General features: G+C 42.9%; 1 protein-coding gene across 2 annotated transcripts in view; it reads right to left on the reverse strand.

The window, feature by feature from the left end:
- The window catches only part of KHDRBS2 (KH RNA binding domain containing, signal transduction associated 2), a 346045-nt gene that overhangs the window by 97678 nt on the left and 228262 nt on the right, over positions 1-20105 (reverse strand). For both annotated transcript variants that reach the window (XR_005748660.1, XM_040349894.1), the window contains exon 4: positions 18070-18216. Coding sequence is in view for 1 of the 2 variants with exons in the window: in XM_040349894.1 (XP_040205828.1) it covers positions 18070-18216 (147 nt within the window). In the remaining variant the exon portion in view is untranslated. The remainder of the gene's footprint in view (positions 1-18069; positions 18217-20105) is intronic.

The following is a 20105-nucleotide window of genomic DNA, read 5'->3' on the forward strand; positions in this document are numbered from 1 at the left end:
CGCTGGCGTATCTATTGATACGCCGCGTAACTTCTAGGTTGCTCCGGCGTATCCTTGTTTTGTTTCCACAAAACAAGATACGCCTGAAGCTGGGCTAGATCCGACTGGCGTACGTCTTAGTACGCCATCGGATCTAAGGTGCATATTTACGCTGGCCGCTAGGTGGCGCTTCCGTCGATTTCCGCGTCGAGTATGCAAATTAGCTAGATACGCCAATCCACAAACGTACGTCCGTCCGGCTGGCGCATTTTTTTACGTCGTTTCCGTAAGTCTTTTTTCAGCGTAACGTTACCCCTGTTATATGAGGCATAGCCAATGTTAAGTATGGACGTCGGGCCAGCATCAAATTTTCCGTTGTGTACATTGTTTGCGTAAAATGTTCGCGAATAGGGCTTTGCGTAGAATGACGTTCACGTCGAAAGCATTGGCTTGTTGCGGGTTAATTTGGAGCATGCGCACTGGGATACCCCCACGGACGGCGCATGCGCCGTTCAGAAAAAACGTCATTTACGTTGGGTCAAGACGTATTAACAAAAAACACGCCCACAACTTAGCCATTTGAATTGCGCACCCGTACGCCGACACATTTACCCTACGCCGCCGTAACTTACCGCGCAAATTCTTTGTGGATACGGGAAATACGCTGTAAGTTACGGTGGCGTAGTGTATCTGAGATATGCTACGCCGGACATAAAAAAGCGCCGCGGTACGTGCATCTGGCCCTATGTCTTTAGAAGGTTGCATTCACTACTCATTGATTCAATACAAAAATTAGATTATTGCTGACAAACATACAAAGTCTGGCCCTTACTCCTACATGACTATAATCTAAAGTATGTGCCTAACATAACCACCACTTTGGACTGTTACTAGTTACCAGTAACAGGTTAGGGATCAAATGAATTTGGCAGAGACCCTTAAACGTGGTTCTTGGTCAGTTGACTGATGCTTGAGTATAGCACTTGCAGGTAATTTTATAAGCTGAGAATAAAGCTGCCACTTTGGATATTTCCAAAGAGAAAGGAACCCAAGGAAATGCCTCTGCCAGTGAAGACCGTGGTACCATTATCAACATTTTACAGTGACTTTCACTGGCACTAGATTATTTAGAAACTACAATTGCCCCAAACACTGTAGACCAGTATTAAAGTGGAAATAAACCCTCCTATTCTTTATAGCCAGGGAAGCTGCCATCTTATCCTCTGTTTAATCTGCAGTTGCCATTGTTCTGCACATGTGATCAGTTATGACATTAGCCATTTGATGGCTTGACAGTTTGGTTAAGGGGCTAAAGTAAAAGTGACAGTTGTCATTCATGACATCCCTTGAATTTAACTGTTTTGGGAAACAGTAAGTTTAGTTCCGCTTTAGGTTCATTGGTTAAAAAGAGAGTGACAGTTACAATAACTATTAATAATCCACTAATACTAATCCTAATTTACACACACACTTACATAATCATAATTTACATCTTTAAAGTGAAACTTTAGTCCTGCTAGATCACTTCAGGCTGTCCCCTTTGGCAGATATAGCTATGTAAAAAAAAAAGTTTCTATGCTGTTTAAACTCAAGTAATACACTGTCTCACACTGATCTGCACATGCTCAGACTTACTCTATTTTAGGTACTGTCTACTCATTTGTAGAGGCCGATCTGCTGACAGCCATAAAGCGGAATTAGATCCTGCTATCCTTTACAGCCAAGAAAGCTGCTTCTGTTTGATCTGCAACTGCCATGGTGCTGCTTATGTGATCAGTTACGACACCAGTCATTTGATGGTTTGACAGTTTGGTTGAGGACAAAAGCAAATGTGTCAGTTAGCTATCCCGGCATTCCAGGAATGTAACTGTTTTTGAAACTGTTAAATTGATGGGTTTAGTTTTCCTTAATGATTTACTGCTGTTAATGGGGTTTGGGCTTTAGAAAAATGGCGGCCTCCAGCAAGAAGAAACAGGAGCAATGCTGGAGGCAATTTTTAGCACACACTAATGTTGGTAGTATGATTATTAATGTGGAACATATATATGTTCCTTGCTAAAAAAACATTATTTTGTATCAAGTTGTTTTAAAGTGGTTGTAAACCTTATACATTATTGACAGCCTCAGCTCTGTTCTGTGTGTGTCCCTTCCCTCCAATCAGCTCTCAGAGTTCTGCAGTGTTTAACTCCCCTTGTTTTCTGAAAACCCAGACAAGCTTTATAAATTCTGGGCTTTAGAGATTTAGAGAAACAGGTAGGAGGATTTGTTTAATCTCTGTGTATCACCTGAGGCCAGTCACTTCAGTGGGTATATGTATGGGGTTACAACCATTTTAAGAATTTCTACTCTAGAGAACTTAGCAGTCATTATTGAAACTGCAATGTTCACTTAAATATTTGCCTTGCAAAATAAATGTATTCCTATCTTGTATTCTTAATGAATACAATGAGGTTGTGTTCTCTTTCATAATCAAATCATGTTCAAGTAAAAATCTTTTTTTTCTGTCATACAATTTTTTGAAAAAAAAATTGTATGACAGAAACTAAAAAAAGAAAATTTTTCCCCCAAAAATTTTGGTGTCTTTTAGTTTGTTTAGCAAAAAATAAAAACCGCAGAGGTGATAAAATGGCACCAAAAGAAATCTCTATTCGTGGGGAGAAAATTATAAAACTTTAGTTTGGGTACAGTGTTGCATGACCGCGTAATTGTCATTCAAAGTGTGACAGCTCTGAAAGCTGAAATTGGTCCTGGGCAGGAAGGGACGTAAGTGCATGGTATTGAAGTGGTTAACCACCTATGTCAGTGTAAAAAAATACTAGTATGTTTTCACTAACGCATTTTATCACACTGGTCTCCATTCCCATGAAGAGTCACACCGCAGTATAAGAAATACAGACTGGAGAGGATAAACTGTCAGCAACAGGAGAGGATAGACAGGGGATGAAGGGATGTTATCAATTGTCACCTGCACACAGAAGAGGCAGCCATCCTTGCCATGTTTCATTTCCATTAAGGTCCCTAAATGTATGTCATCCTTCATTTCAGTTACATATTAATTCATTTTTGCTAACCATTTAGTAATAGCTTATTCTTATATCTGTCATCTCTATTCAAATTTCTTTAAAATTAGTTGACATGATTTGAAATGCCTAGGGATCTCACAGCTTCAGTTAATAAGACTTAAGCCTCGTACACACGGCCGAGGAACTCGACGTGCCAAACACATCGAGTTCCTCGGCCAGTTCAGCACTGAAGCCGCCGAGGAGCTCGGCGGGACGAGAGCTCCCATAGAACAACGAGGAAATAGAGAACATGTTCTCTATTTCCTCGTCGAGCTCCTCGTCGGCTTCCTCGGCCGAAAGTGTACACACGACCAGTTTCCTCGGCAGAATTCAGCCAGAAACTCGGTCGGAAGCTGAATTCTGCCGAGGAAACTGGTCGTGTGTACGGGGCCTTACAGTATGTCACTTTTGGCTTCATTATATTTGCATACCTATTAAATCATTATTATATATTTTTCTTATACTTCAGTATATAGCCCAGTTCAAATTATATTTATCAAATACAGTAAAACCTTGGTTTGCGAGCATAATTCGTTCCAGAAACATGCTTGTAATCCAAAGCACTCGTATATAAAAGCATTTTTTTTACAGGGTATAAAAGAGAAGAGAGGCGCCTCTAAGTGTAACAATAAGTTGCTAAATGGTGTACCTTCATTAACCAGTTAAGCCCCGGACCAATATGCAGCCTAAAGACCCAAGGTGTTTTTACAGTTCGGGACTGCGTCGCTTTAACAGACAATTGCGCGGTCGTGCGACGTGGCTCCCAAACAAAATTGGCGTCCTTTTTCCCCCCACAAATAGAGCTTTCTTTTGGTGGTATTTGATCACATCTGCGGTTTTTAGTTTTTGCGCTATAAACAAAAATAGAGCGACAATTTTGAAAAAAATGCAATATTTTTTACTTTTTGCTGTAATAAATATCCCCCAAAAACATATATAAAAACATTTTTTTTCCTCAGTTTAGGCCGATACGTATTCTTCTACCTATTTTTAGTAAAAAAAATCGCAATAAGCGTTTATCGATTGGTTTGCGCAAAATTTATAGTGTTTACAAAATAGGGGATAGTTTTATTGCATTTTTATTAATTTTTTTTTTTTACTACTAATGGCGGCGATCAGCAATTTTTTTCGTGACTGCGACATTATGGCAGACACTTCGGACAATTTTGACACATTTTTGGGACCATTGTCATTTTCACAGCAAAAAAATGCATTTAAATTGCATTCTTTATTGTGAAAATGACAGTTGCAGTTTGGGAGTTAACCACAGGTGGCGCTGTAGGAGTTAGGGTGCATCTAGTATGTGTTTACAACTGTAGGGGGGTGTGGCTGTAGGAATGACGTCATCGATCTTGTCTTCCCTATAAAGGGAATGACGCGATCGATGCGCCGCCATAGTGAAGGACGGGGAAGCCGTGTTTACATACGGCTCTCCCCGTTCTTCAGCTCCGGGGAGCGATCGCGACGGAGCGGCTATAAACAAATAGCCGCGCCGTGGTCCCGGATCGCTCCCCGAGCGGACCCGACCTCCGCATGTAGCGGGGGGGGTCCCGATCGGACCCCCCACCCGCTAATAGGCGAGGACGTACGTGTACGCCCATGTGCCTGTACGTGCCATATTGTGGACGTATATGTACATGCGGGGGTCGGGAACTGGTTAAATGTAACTATATTGCTACACTAAAGCCTTGTACTCACGGGCATGTATCTCGTCAGGAAAAAAACGTAGTTTTTCCCGCCGAGATTCTTGGCAAGAATCACTTGCAGCCCGAGTGTACAGACTCTCGTTTCAAAAGAATCGCGGTTCTCTTGAAAGGAAAGAACGCAATGACGTCATCGCGTAAGACAAGCATGCGCTCGTCACATTCAATGCCGTCGCCGCCATCTTGCTGCACCCCACCTAGGAAGCTACCGCACATGCGTAAAAGTCATTTCGAGCATGTGCGGGTTTCCACGGCGACCGGGTAAGTATACACACTCTCGGGTTTTTACGGCAAGAAAACTGCCGAGAATCTCACGATGAGAAAATAGAGAACATGTTCTCTATTTTTCTCATCGAGATTCTGGCCAGATTTCCAGACGAGAAACCTGAAAGCCTCGTACACACGCTCGGTTTACTCGGCAAGAAATCTCTGCCAGCAGTTTTCTTGCTGGTTCTTTCCAAGAAAAACAAGCATGTGTACGAGGCTTTAGAGACTCCTCTCTTCTCTTTTATACTCAGTTGTGACATGACTCTACTCTTATATCAAGACATCGCTTGTATATCAAGGTAAAATGTATTAAAACATTTAGCTTGTCTTTCAAAACGCTCTCAAACCAAGGTTTTACTGTACCATCAAATCAATATCAAATGGCGTACATGACTACATAGCCAGCTAGCTATCAATAGGAAGAAAAACTAACAAAGTATATGGATACAATGAGCAGAAGCACTCTAAGGCATCTGTGCAGGTTTTTGTATCAATGTTTATTTGTATGAACCTGGGGATCTTTGTGCACAAGGAAATGCATATATATATATATATATATATATATATATATATATATTTTTTTTACCACCACCTGGGCATTCACTAAAAAGAATCTTGTCTGACAGTTCTGTGCTTGGAGAGCTTGAACCTTCTCTGCATTCCTGAATACCATTGCATTTTCCTGTCCCCTGTTGCTGATTTTAGTTTGTTCTGGCTGTCTTGTTTTGTCTGTGTTCACTGGACCCTGAATTATGAATCTGTGCTGTCTGAACTATCTCTGTGGCTCATTTATGAGCCATCTACCTTTGCCACATGTCCTTCCTTGTAATAGTCTTTGTCAAGAGTACTATCTTGCTGTCTGTTTCGGAATACTTACTTTTAAGTGAGGTGCATGAAAATGTGCTTCAGGCATGCCATTTATTTATTTTGCAATTGCTGTAAATTACCTGCATTAGCCAATAATAAACGTTGATTCTTTTTCATGATTTGTATTTTTATGGTAAATGTGAGCTAGTAAATAGTTCTTCAACAACAGGGATACATTTGAATGCAGGATGGACACTGTCAGAGGGAAACATTACAGTAACTACATGGTACACACAAATTATTTGAAGATCAGACTAATATCTGGTCTTGTCTATAGACGACACTGAACAGTGGCCACTACTGTATATGTCTATGTTAAAAGGAATGTTGCGCATTTTCAGTGAGCATGTCGTTTTAATTGTTATTATTACAGAGTTTACTTGTGTTTTATATAATATATGTCTACTCCCTTATATTTGTTACTGCATTAAATGCAGAGAATGTAGATTAGAAGCTTGAGGCAAATTAATCAGCTACAACAAAAACCCTGCCTAAGTCCTTAACAGCCCCTACAGATAACATATAAGTTGGCTCGTTTACTTGCTTGTATGCAAGAAGGTCCAGTAAAGTAAAACCGCTCTGTAGCTTGCATTTTTTTTGTTGTTTTATATAATTTGTATAAATTTTCAAGTTATACAAAACATACATACGTTATTTTAAATCTCTTACACAAAAATCTAACCCTTTACCCTTCCCCCCTCCCTTTATCATCTCCTCTAAAGCCTCATACACATGATCGGATTTTCTGCGGACAAAGAGTAGGACTTTTGTCCTAAGGGCATTGGCCAGGAACTTGTTTTGCATACAAACGACGTCTTTGTGAGACGAAACGATTGTCGGGAAGTTGACGCGCTGACGTCTTCGCTCATAGGACAGGTGTCTGCTTACAGGCCGGCTGTTTGTTATTATACGTGATTTTAATTCAGATGCTTTTGTGAGTATATCTGATTTTTTTACATTAAACTTTGTGCATACAATATTATGCTATGCGAGTATTTCTTCCCTTGGTACTGTACGTGATACCTGCTGTGAGTGAGGTGATCGTTTCCACTCAGTCAGATCACTTTCCATCCACCCTCCAGCTTTCTAAACTGAGGATATCGACTTTGGATCCGCTCAGATTTTCCACGCCCATCGTCCTAACGACCTATTCCAGTCCAGAGTGTGTTTGACTTCCAGGCTCAATTAGCCTGTGTTCTGGTAAGCAGGCTTGTACTTCTGGTTAAGGGACACGTGTGATATTGGTGCCATTAGGATTTTCTTCACGTTTCTGTCATTGTGGAATCACTTTTGTTTGAAGCATATCAGGACTTTTTCTTTTTCCTTTTTGCTGCCATTTAGTTGCTGGCAATTGGACTTTTATACCATTTAACATAAATTATGTGGGTACACTCACATTTATGCACTTAGTGTGGTATTTATATTGTTTATATTTAAGATAATTTCCACTGTTTTAATTTTCATGTTGGTTTGCAGCGCAGTTTTTCGTATTTTCTTTTGCTTTATCATTTGTGTTGTCACACAATTTTGTTACTGCTGCTTTACATTCATAATATTGCACTTACTGATAAGTTAGATGCATTTTCAATATTTCACTTATTTGTAATGTGTTTAGTCACCATTAGGGAGCGCTGTATTTTCTCTTCTTTTCTATGTTATTCAGTTGCCTGGTTTTAAGTTAGTATATTAGCGTTATTACCTTTTAGGTATTAGGACACGGATCTGGGTCAAGCATACACATCAGGTAAGTCAAGTAAAAGCTCATTTCTAACTGCCATTAAAGTAACGCAAACTCATTTATTAAAACTTTCATAAGGGCTGAAAGGGAAAAATAGAGGTTCTGCATGTGGAGTCCAGTAGGGGAGGAGCAGGTTCTGCAAGACAAAACAATACTTAGGCTGCACCATCTAGAGCAGTGGTCTTTAAACTGGTCCAAGGGCCAGATGCAGCCCTTTGCTTGTTTTAATTTAGCACTTGGGGCACTATTTTGTCCACTGACATCAACCATCGGGCATAATTGCCTCATGTGTCACCAACGAAGGGGGTAATTTCTCCCAATGACATACAACAATGGGGCCCAATGACCCAAATGATGGGGCACTATCCCTTAAAATTACATCAATGACGGGGGCACAATTCTTTCAAAATACCCCAATGATGGGGCACAATTCCTTCCAATGACCCAATGATGGGGCACAATTCCTCCCATTGACACCAATAGTGGGGCACAATTCCTCCCACTGACACAAAAGATGGGACATTGTTTTATCCAACTAATGTCAGGACCCTTTTTAGTCTCAAAGGTCACTGTCCATCCCCCCGAAAGTCTGAAGGACAGTAAACTAGCCATTTGTTTAGAAAGTTTAGAGACCCCTGATCTAGAGTTAGAACATGTCTTTCCTGTCACAGAGTGGCTATGTTATACAGCCACAGCCCATGGAGGAGGTTGTTGAGTGTCTGACAAAGACTTCCTTTTCTGCTTCACAGATGGAGAGCTGCTAGTTGTTGTTGCTGCTAATGCCCCTCTTCTTCCTTCTCCTGCTCTTCAGCTAATCCAGTCATAGCCCAGACACTGGCAATGAGGAGTCAGTGGATTTATTTGATCATATGTTACCTGATTTGCTGCAGCAGGATGATCTCAGTCATGCACAAGTATTCTGTGTTTCATATATTGAGGATGAGGATGACAGTTCAAGGACCACAAAGGGAGGAGACTTTAGGCAGGGAGCAGAAAGAGGCAGTGATGTTCTAGGAGCAAGCTCTTACTGCCAAGTGAAATTAAATGATGAAGAGGGGTAGATGATACGGTGGCAGACCTTCCATGGATGCTTTTGTTTGGAGAGGAGAAAATTTCCAATAGAGATGCAAAATTGCAACAAGGTATGATTTGTCCAGGTGAAGGGATAGCTTACAGAGGACAAGAGGGAGCAGCCATCCTTAATTAACATGGTCTAGATGGCATGGACATGAGCATGTACACGCACTCGGTCAATCTTCTGGTGGCTGGAAAGGATACAGGATGGGACACACTGCTACAGCTAGTGGTGCCACCATGTATCTTTTTTCTTTTTTTTTTATCAATTTGTTTTTATTGAAAAGGTTTTACAAAACAGGTTATGGTATACAACCAAGGATCAGAAATAATGAACAAGAGAATACAAAAGGGTATAGAGATATAACAGGCCAATTTCACGATGACATTCCATATAGGGTCTACATGAGCATAAGTCCACAAACAGATCAAAGATCAAAGAAAGAAAATCAGGAACATCATTAGTCCTTTAACATAGGCCCATAAGTAGAACATTAGCCAGTCATGGAAATAAACTAAAATGAAGGAGAGAAATTAAGGAGGGGGAGGAGGGGGTAAAGGTAAGGGAAGGGAAGGGAAAGGAAGGGAGGGTCTGCCCGCCCTCAGTACAGCAATCATTTAGAAACAAATCATATCAGTCACTCGAAAAGTTCACCTATACATCACCTGGAAAGTGTGTGGTCCACACCTGCCAAACAACATCAAACCTCTGCCTGCTGCCTCTCCTGTTAGCTATTAGGGACTCATAGACATAGTGCGACCGGGTGATTACCAGAACCTCTGATGCATTGGGGGCCCTGTCTGCCTTCCAGTGTCTCGCAATGAGAGTTCTAGCCGCCAACAGGATATGAGAGATCACCACTCTAAGGTCTGGTGGAAACCTCTCAGCGCCTATATGCAGCACCGCAAGGGCAGGGTTCGGGCGGGTCAAAAATCCAGTAATCCTGGAGATGTACATAAATATAGAGTTCCAGAAACTCCTCAGGTGCTTGCACGTCCAGAACATGTGGAGCAGGTTACCTGACTCCCCACAGTTCCTCCAACACAGTGGTGAGCCAAGATGGACAAACTTGGAGAGCCTGTAGGGAGTGAGATACCACCTGAGGGCAATTTTTTGGGCCAGTTCCCAGTGGTTTATACAGCTAGACGCTTTGTAGATTGAGCGGAATGCTTGCTTCCACTGTTGTTTTGTAAAAGTCACTCCCAAGTCCTCCTCCCACTTCCTAAACGGCTGGGATTTCTTAAAATACATTTTGTGTTGGAAAAAATTGTAGAAAAATGCGATACCCTTGGGCGGTGCTGGATCAGAAGTGTAGAAGTCCCAGGCCTCCCTGTGGAAGCACATTTGATGAGAAGTTAGGGATTTCAAAAAATGGGCAATCCTAAGATAAGCATAGTGATCCCTATGGGACAATGCAAATCGACCCTGAAGAGAGGCGAACGGGCGAAGGACATTATTGTGGTAGAGGTCCTCTATGTACAGGATACCTTTGTCCCGCCAGTCCGACATCGAAAGGTTCGGGATAGCCAGAGAAAGGATCTCTATGGGAACTGAGAGCTCTACGCGTCCAGAGGGCAGGGGAGGCGCATCACGCAGCTCCCTCCAGGCCGCAATAGAGGCCCGAAGTGTGAGCGGTAAAGTAGTTAGCGGTAACGGTTTCCACGTGTCTAGTAGTAGCAGGAGCTTGAGATTTTTAATCGGGCTAAGGGACATCTCAATGTCGGTCCAGATAGAGTCAGAGTCGTCCGGGGAGGTCAGCCATGGTCTGAGTTGTGTCAGAATCGACGCCCTAAAATAGTCTTGAATGTCCACAAGCCCCATCCCCCCCACCGACCTATGTCTGACCAATAGGGTTCTGGCACAACGGGGTCTTTTTGATTTCCAAATAAATTTGGACAGGATGCCATTGAGGGCTTTAAGGTGCACCCTGGGAATGGGGATGGGAAGCGTTCTAAAGATGTAAAGCATCTGAGGCAGGATCATCATTTTAAATGTGGCTAAACGTCCAGTCCAAGATAGCTCCGTATTAGCGAATCTAGTGGTGTCTTTAGTCAGTTTGTCGATCAAAGGTAAGTAGTTGGCATCCGCAAGTTTGGATGGGTCCGCCATTATTTTAATTCCTAGATAGGAGATAGAAGATTTTCTCCAAGTGTATGGGAGGGATTTTTGGAGATGAGCTTTTGTAGGAGGTGGAATGCCCAGGTCAAGAATGATTGACTTTGAGAAGTTCACCTTGTAGTAAGAGATGTCACTGAATGCCGCTAGTGCGTCATGGGCGTGCGGCAATGAGGTCGAGGGAGAGGTGAGAAAGATGATTATGTCATCGGCAAAGAGATTAACAGTGTGGGATCTACCTTGAACAGGGAAACCTTTGATATCCGGATGGGATCTAATCCTCTCCGCTAGGGGTTCTATCAAGAGATTAAAAATTGAGGGGGAGAGGGGGCACCCCTGTCTTGTGCCATTAGAAATAGTAAATGCATCCGACAGCAGGTTTGAAGTATACACCTGAGCACAAGGGGAGGAATACAAGGCAAGTATGGCCGAAAGGATGGGTCCCGTGAAGCCAAACCTCTGTAGAGTATGTCTCATGTACCCCCAATGTATCCTGTCGAACACCTTCTCCTCGTCCAAGGACAACAGCAGAGAAGGCGTCCGACAGGACTTAGCACACTGCACCGACCCGAGCACCCTTCTAGTCGCATCCGACGCCTGTCTCCCCGGGGTAAAACCAGATTGATCAGGGCTAATGAGGGTCGGGAGGACAGGGAGAAGTCTATGGGCCAGGACCTTTGCGTACAGCTTAACGTCAGTGTTGAGCAAGCATATGGGTCTGAAGTTAGCCGGGGTGGTGGGATCCTTGCCTGGTTTGGGAATTGTAACCACATAAGCCTTCAGCATCTCGGAGGGGAACGAGGCAGAGGACACAGCTTTAGTAAACACAGCCTGTAGTGTGGGTGTCAGACTGTCCTGAAGGACCTTATAATAATCACCCGGTAGTCCGTCCGGTCCTGGGGATTTACCCAGTGGGAGTGATTTAATGGCTCTTCTGATCTCAGATTCTCCTATGGGCGCGTTCAGTGATGTGAGTTGATCCTCCGAGAGGGAGGGGAGATTAATCTTAGCAAAAAAGGCCTGGATGGCATCTTCTGAGGGTTGGGGCGTTTTAGGGTCTCTTTTTAGGTTGTATAAGGAGGAGTAATACTCCGCAAAGGAGTTCGCTATTTCCTTGGGGTTCACAATTTTAGAATTGTTGGACGAGTGGAGGAGGTATGGAACTCTAGATTTAACCCTAGCGGCTTTAAGCCTTTGGGCCAGGAATTTACCAGCACGGTTGCCCGAGGAGTAATGGGTTAGTTTTAGGGCCCGCAGGTGTTTGTCATAGTGGTGGATTAATAGAAGTCTGAGATCAGAGCGGCTCTGTGATAATTTTTGTGCAAGTTGATCTGTAGCTTTGAGCTTATTTTGGGCTTCTAAGAGTTGAATGTCCCTAAGGAGCCTGTCCACTTTCTGTGTCCTCAGCCTTTTCTCCCTCGCACATATCTGCAAAATGATTCCTCTAACAAAAGCCTTATGGGCACACCATAGTATTGCAGGATCTGAGACTGAACCTGCATTCTCAGCGAAAAAGTGGGACAAACTCTTGGATAACATAGACACATGGGATGATGACTGAAAAACACGGGAGTTAGCCCGCCACACATATGCAGGGCTCGGGGTGTGCCCCTCCACCACCGTAATCGACACAGGTTCATGGTCAGACCAAGAGATGTCGTGGATGGTGGAGGAGGACACCGCCTGCAGGAGCATTTTATCCACGAGAATCAGGTCAATCCTGGAGTAGGAGTTGTGTCTGGCAGAATGGAAAGTATAATCACGCTCATCAGCGTGCTGGCACCTCCAAACATCAAAAATGTCTTCAGCGTAAAACAGGGGTTGAAGCTGGGGTGGGGTTCGTCTCGTACCAGACGATGAGTCCAGAGCGTGGTCTGCTGTCAAATTGTGGTCCCCACATATTACCAGGGATCCCCTTTTGAGGGCAGCTATTTTACCATAAAGTCTCTTCAGAAACCGGATTTGGTGGGAGTTTGTAGCATACAAGCTGACCAGAGTGAAGGGTTTGTTGTTGAGTTCCAAAAGCAGAATAAGATACCTCCCCTCCGGGTCAGCATGGGTTTCCAACAACGTAAGGGCCACCGTGTCTCTGAAAGCAATGAGAACCCCTTTTTGTTTAGTGGGGGCTGAAGCCATGAGGATATGTGGAAAGTTCCTGTGTTGAAAGCGAGGAGGCTCAGAAGCCCGAAAGTGCGTCTCTTGTATGCAAAGAACGTCGGCCTGGAGTTTAAGCGCTTCCCTCCAGACCGAGGCCCGCTTGGCCGGGTGGTTAAGGCCGTTGACATTGAGGGACACTATTTTAAGCGCCATGGTCACAGTGTGGGTGCGGATGATAACAGTACCTTATTTCCATAAACATCAGAGGCTCCGGGCTTTCGGCATCACTGACAGGCAGGGGGAAGATGGACGATCCAGTTCGGAGCGGTGCAGGGAGAACAGCATCAACGGAGAGCAGACCATTCCAGGAAGAGGGAGGGAGGACGGGGAACAAAAAGAAAGTCAAAAAAAAGAAAAAAGCAGATAATGCAGTAAAAATGCGACTTGTCCATGCAAGAACCAGAGGGTAGGGTTTCTACCCATAACTGAGGGGGTAAACATAACGTGCGTACACGTACGCCAGGTCAAGGTGGGAACCTTGAGGTTCAGAAAAAGCTATCCATATAGGCATATTATGAACTGGATTTGTTTTTGCCACTCTTCTTCCTCACCACTGTTTGCCATTCAGATTGAGCTTTCTCCGGAGATGAGGCACTTGGTTGTGATTGTTCCGGAAGGATGTCCATAGCTCTGAGTAAAGCAAGGCCCTCATCTATACTCGTCACTACAGAGTTTTTTCCGTCATGAGTAATAGTGAGCTTTACTGGGAAACCCCAGCGGTAGGGGACATTATGGTTCCGTAGCGCTTTGGTTACAGGGATCAGAGACTTACGCTTTTGCATCGTAAATTGAGATAAGTCTGCATAGAGTTGGATGCGTTCAAATTGCTCAGGAAGTTGCTGCGTTTTGCGGAAAGTCATCATGAGCTGGTCCTTCACATGATAAAAATGCACCCGCATTAAAACATCCCGGGGGATATTATCAGGAAGGTGGGCTGGCTTGGGCAATCTGTGGATACGATCTATTTGCAGTTCGGACTCCGGGACAGAGGGGAGGATTTGGTGAATCAAGTCCCGAGCATAGTGATGAAGTTGCGCTGGGAGGACTGACTCAGGGACCCCCCTAATTTTTACATTGTTCCTCCTCGATCTGTCCTCGAGGTCAGCCACCTTTGCCCTAAGCCAAGCTAGTTCTTCTGAGTGGTCAGCATGGGCATCAATCAGGGTATTATGAGAGCTGGCAAATTCACCCATTTTTTCCTCTACGTGTGTGACTCGCTCCCCCATTTCTCCCATCTCAGCCTTGAAGTTACGCATGCATTGCATCATATCAGCGTTCATGGAGCTACGCAGGGAAACTAACATATCCTTTAAAGTTGTATCTGAAACCGCCTTACCTGAGGTAGGAAAGGCAGTGAATGGGTCAATCAGTTCCCTCGTGTCCTCCATGCAGTCCTGTCCCTGGCCCAGTATCCCTGCGTCTCCCTCCAAGCGGGGCTTAGATTTGGCAGGGCTTCTGGAGAGAGGAGTAGATGCTGGAGTGAGTGTCGCTGGAGACCTCCGTGGCAGGCCTGCTTGGTCTCCTGGGCTGGATGCGGTCGAGTGTGAGCCGCGTGAGGAGGCCGGGGAGACAGTCTCCGGAGCGGCGCCATCTTGGTGTAGGCTGCGGCCCTTCAGAGGATAAAAGTCCTCCAATTTCCGCGGCTCCCTCGATTCCTTTCGCTTGCGGGTCATACCGCTGCCGTCCGGGGTCTGATATGCGGAGGATCCGAGTGGATGCGAGCCGTGGTGATGCCTCTATCGTCGGCGGTTCCCGTGCCTGGAGCGGAGCTGTTGGATTACACGTCCATGCAGCTTCGCGCGGTAGCCACGCCCCCCTGTATCTTTTTTCTTGTCTAATGGTGAGAGTGCCGTTACCTGTACCACCTGTACTCTTCCTCACTGCCCTTATTCTTCAACCTTTTAAATTAGATGTTACCCACAAGCACCCCATAGCATATGCAATATCCTAGGCTAAATACTGCCACGCTGAGTTGCAGCTCATATGCCTTGGGGCATTTTGAAGATGGACTTTTTCCCTATTTCAATCTCAAAGCTGCATTAAAAGGGCCCTCTCTTGCTGTATGGTATATTAAAAAAGATTTGCGTTGTTAAATTGCCCCCCATGGTAGTATCCAGCTCCCCATGCCCTTTTTAGCAATAGTTTGCCCATTACATGTAAAAATAGCAAAAATTTTATATTTATCACCTGTAGACTTCAGCAGGGTTTAATTTTACATTTAGGAAGAATTTTACCCCCCCCCTGTGAATCGAACCAAATAAGATTTTCCAAACCTTATGCATTAACAATGGACATCTGCTGAATCCCAGTTCAATAACCAGAAATTCAGAAACCAGAAATACAGAGAAATATATAAGACGCTTATTTTTGTTATACAATTTTCTACCTTATATAATACATGTGATTGCAGATGTTTTACTTTGTTTAATTTTAAATCATATTCAAGTTTATTGATGCATGTAGCACATTACAGAAGAAATGCTACTGAGGATAGCATATATATTTCTTTTAATCTTTCTACGCAAGTATTTTTTTCTTGTTTTCTGATAGACAGTGTATTTCAGTTGGTCATGCTTTACTAACGTCTATTTTCTTGTTATCGTTTGTTCCTTCTTCAGGCATCTGGAAATATTTGACTGCTGTTCATGCCTGCTCCCCAGAGTTAATATGTGAAATACCTTTAAATCATGCAACACGGCTATTGAATGTACATGTTGTTTCCCCTTGCTTGCACTTGACCAAAATAATGGAGGGGAGAAACAATAAATTCTACAAGCTCCAATTACTCACGCTAAAATGTCAGAACAAGGGTGATCCTCCTGCCCTGAATAAAACACTGAAGGGCAAGGAAGATTATTTTTCAGAGAGGCATTTTTGGAGCCTTGCCACTGGAGTAGTGAGTAATGTTATCCACTTATATTCATGTTACAAAGACATTTTCTTCAGAATGCTAAAGAAGAATTGAACAACAATAGCAGAGGAAAGTTTGTTTCAAATAAGACAAACAGACAATCTGTTTACTTTTGTAATCACAACTCTAAGAAATAACATAAATAACATAAAACAATACTGTTCTATCTCCACGCTGTTTCTTTTGTTAGTAACTATTGGCATCATAATTTGGATAAAGAATCAGTTAAGAATAACACATCAAATGTGGTGTAATTGATTTTACCTGTAAATGTGTAATTTGCAACATACACTTATTCATGGTATAATAACCCTTTCACTGCCAGGTCCTCTGTTCCACTGTTAACCACCTTAGTATCATAATTTAGCCAAAATACAGCTATAGCACTTTACTATAGCGATGTACTATAGTGGCGTGCATCGGGTGCTCTTTGTGAACAGACTTTCGGACACAGATTGGGGTACAGGGCCAATCACAGCAGCCCTTTATCATGTGATCAGCTGTGTCCAATCACAGCTGATCACATGTAAGCAGACTTGCCGGTTATCTATCTATCCTTTCCTCATGTGCTATGTCTGTGTGAGGAAAGGAGTTCTGATAACCTGCAAGCCTGTTAGCACACTGTGTACATTGATAATCAGGGCGCTGATCGTCAGTGTCCTGATTATCAGTGTAGCCCCATCAGTGCCAATCGGTGCCTATCAGTGCTACCTATTAGTGTCCATCGGTGCTGCCTATCAGTGCCCATCAGTGCTGTCTCATCAGTGCAGCCTCATCAGTGCCCATCAGTTTAGCCTCATCAGTGCCCACAAGTGCTGCCTCATCAGTGCCCATCAGTTCAGCTTTATCAGTGCCCATTAGTGCAGACTATCAGTGCCCATCAGTGCACATTAGTGAAGAAGAAAAATTACTTATTTGCTAAATTTCTAACAGAAACTATGAAAAGCTTTTCTTTTTTTTCTGTTTTGTTTTTGTCTGTTTAGCAAAAAATAAAAAACCCAGTGGTTATTAAATACTACCAAATGATCCTCATGCCCCAGTTACTCTATGTGCTCCAGAACTCACCAGTAGTGGTCCCCCATAAGATATTTATAATAGTGAACTCCCTATTCCGCTTACTAATATGAGAAAAAAATGACCCCCCCCCCCCCAGGATTAAGCTTGAACATTTACAGTGCCCTAAAGACGAGTGGGGACTTGCCCTTCTGAATTCCTGGCTATATTATCTAGCAGCACAGCTTCAACACCTGATAGGAGTAATGGGTGGGGAAACGGACAGGAGGAGTGCTACCTGTATCTCTACTGAGACTGTGGTGCTACACACAGTAAAAAGTGAATCAGTGCCAGTGGCCCTTGAGGCTTTAGCCTTTGATAAACCACATAAGATATACCTGACTTATAATCTTCTTCAGAAAGTCTGCAGAAGATTTCTGCAAGGAGTGACAGTCTACACGGATTTTAGCCCGATCTGGTCCAATCGGACTTATTCTGAAATTGCTCAGTTGCAGCATGGGGCTTTATGCAAGAGATATGGGGTGATGTATATTAGAAATATTTTTCAGAATGGCATTCTGTTGTCATTTGAGGCTCTGCAGGAGAGGTACGGCTTGCCGCCTTCCATGCGGTTCTATTATATGCAACTAAGACATGCTGTGAAGGCGCAGAGCTTCTGACTGGGCTCCTTCACCGACACCATTGTTTAACCTGGTCCTGAAAGCATCCAACACCAAAAGATTTATCTCCCAATGGTATAGTATGCTATTACAGAACTTCCTGAACAAACACCCCTTGAGAATGTTGGACAAGTGGGAGGGAGGTGTAGGGCAGATGAATGGCAACCAGTGGGAAGAGGTTTTCCAGGCAGTGCAGGGAAGAGGTTTTGCAGGAAGATGTAATTTTACCCTACTTAAGATTTACTACAAGTGACTACCTCAAAACTAGCATTAAGCCCAGTAGCCAAAGTGAAAATGCTATAGAAGAGTCTATATAGTCACTTGGCTTGGGTAATGTGGAAAAAAAAATAACATGTTATATAAGATTGACAAGCTGTGCATGTAATGCCTTGTTGTGATGCTGGTAAATGATTGTATTCAACAGAAACATAACACAATCCGTTGTACATTCCCTTCATAGATACATTATGATGATGATATAAATACTATGAATTATGAACCTGACAAATACCTGACACTTACCGGAGCAAGGAATTTTTTAATCTCTTCCAAAGCATGACTCATACGTGAATAAGCTTCTCCCGGCGGAGCAAACACTTCAATTAATACATGGAGTTCATCACTCAAGTGTGTATATTTTGCCTCTCCACTCTTCCTTAATTCTTCTTCCTGAAAGATGGCATGTATACAAATGAGTTCCTCTCTTCCGAATTGATTTACAACCAAAGGACACATACAACCATAAATATACCAGCTTCAAAAAAGTATGCTATAGACAGAGAAGAGAAGAGAGTCTTTGTTGTAGGATTTTTTTATTTAGATAAATAAAATCCCCAGTGGTAATACTGTTACTTATTTGGTACTCCCCTGCATCATTAAAATATTTTCATTAAAGCACCTGCCAAAAGAAAAGGAGGTCTCCAAGGCTGCAATACCTGCTAAATGTTAGGTAAAAAAAAACAGCATATGATGTTGAAGCCTATCTCTCCTCAACTAAAATGATTGCTATATGAGAAGTGTGACGGATCTTTAATACCCCAGGTGGGCACATCCGCCAGACCTGTGTCTCCTGTCCTCTAAACGCACCCGCAGCCTGCAGATTCGCCATAACCAGCCCTTAACCCCTCAATCACGAAACAATTCACACATGTGTTGAGGGTTAAACATGCAGAGCATAAACTGTTTATTAAATACAAGACATACACTTTTACACACAGATAGGGACACTCCCCTTAGCCTTGTCATAGAGGGGAGGGGGTAGGGGACAAGGAACAACCAATGGGAACTGAACACTTGTACATTGAAACAGAAACAACAGATAAACATACAGGGATTATGGTAAGCAGGCAGCCTCTCAATACACATCCCCTGCAGAGAGATGTCTCCAGTCCAGACCATTTGTTTATGTGCCATTTACCAACACAATTAGACACAGAAACAAGAGGGGGGTAGAAGGGATGTAGCATTACATTACATTATCTCAATGCCAGCTTGTCCCCAGGTCTCCAGTCTCTTCTGGGCCATAATCTGTGGGTTAGAGGCCCACCCACAGTCCCTTCCAAAACACACAGTGACAGTGGGTTCTGTCACAAGAAGAATGGCAGAAATCACAGAGGGTGCTGGTTGGCTTTTCTAACTGGTGAAATCCAAAAAAAGCTTACATTGATTTGAAACTCAGGAAATTTAGGAAACAGGATGAGTCAGTAGTATATTTCTCTTTACAGGTGTAACTAATGAAATGACACATCGCTCATGTCTACAGTCACTAAGGAGCTCTGTAAACTGTTCAAAATCTCCCACCTCCGCACCTGTCTAGCATATCCAAACTGATGGTCTGCTAGGAGAAATGTAATAAGACCCCTAAAAGTGTGTCAACACAAATTAATAGACAAAATGGAAAGATTTTTTTTATTGAGATGTTTGCATTTCAAGATGTTGCTTGGTCATCTTCTGGTTACCTACCTTTTGAGTTACAATATGTTAGGCATCCCAGGGGATTGTTAAATGTAACAAAAGAAACATGGTGGGCGAGACCACACCCTACAAAAGCATCATCAAGTATATCTTGTTTATTCAAGACAGGAAACTCACTGTGTGTATTAGCACTATTACCCTTGTGTTTGCAAAGGCCGGCATGCTGTTTGCACACCTGCAGTCTGGGTTTATATTCTTCGATTTTTCGATTTTGAGTTGATTACATTATTGAATAATTTTTATTAGAATTATATTATTATTTGTTATAATTATTTATAATTATTTATTATATAATAATTAATAATTTTGTTTTTAAAAAAATGTCATACCCGGGATGCCTATTAGACTCTTGTTTGGTCAGATTTAAGTGAGTTATTCCTAAGAATTACAGGCCTACAGTATAAAACGCCAAATTTCCTTGCAAATAATGGTACCGCTTTCAGCACCTTTTTTTCTGAAAGAATCATACCGCCAGGGAGGTTAAGTAATATTTAATAAAATAATTTTAAAATATATATAGTTGTGGTGTATTTCATTTCTATGCATGTTTGGGTGTGCATGATGTCTGTGATCCCTTGGGGAAA

This window comes from Rana temporaria, chromosome 4 (genome assembly GCF_905171775.1).
Source record: "Rana temporaria chromosome 4, aRanTem1.1, whole genome shotgun sequence".
Lineage (NCBI taxonomy): Eukaryota > Metazoa > Chordata > Amphibia > Anura > Ranidae > Rana > Rana temporaria.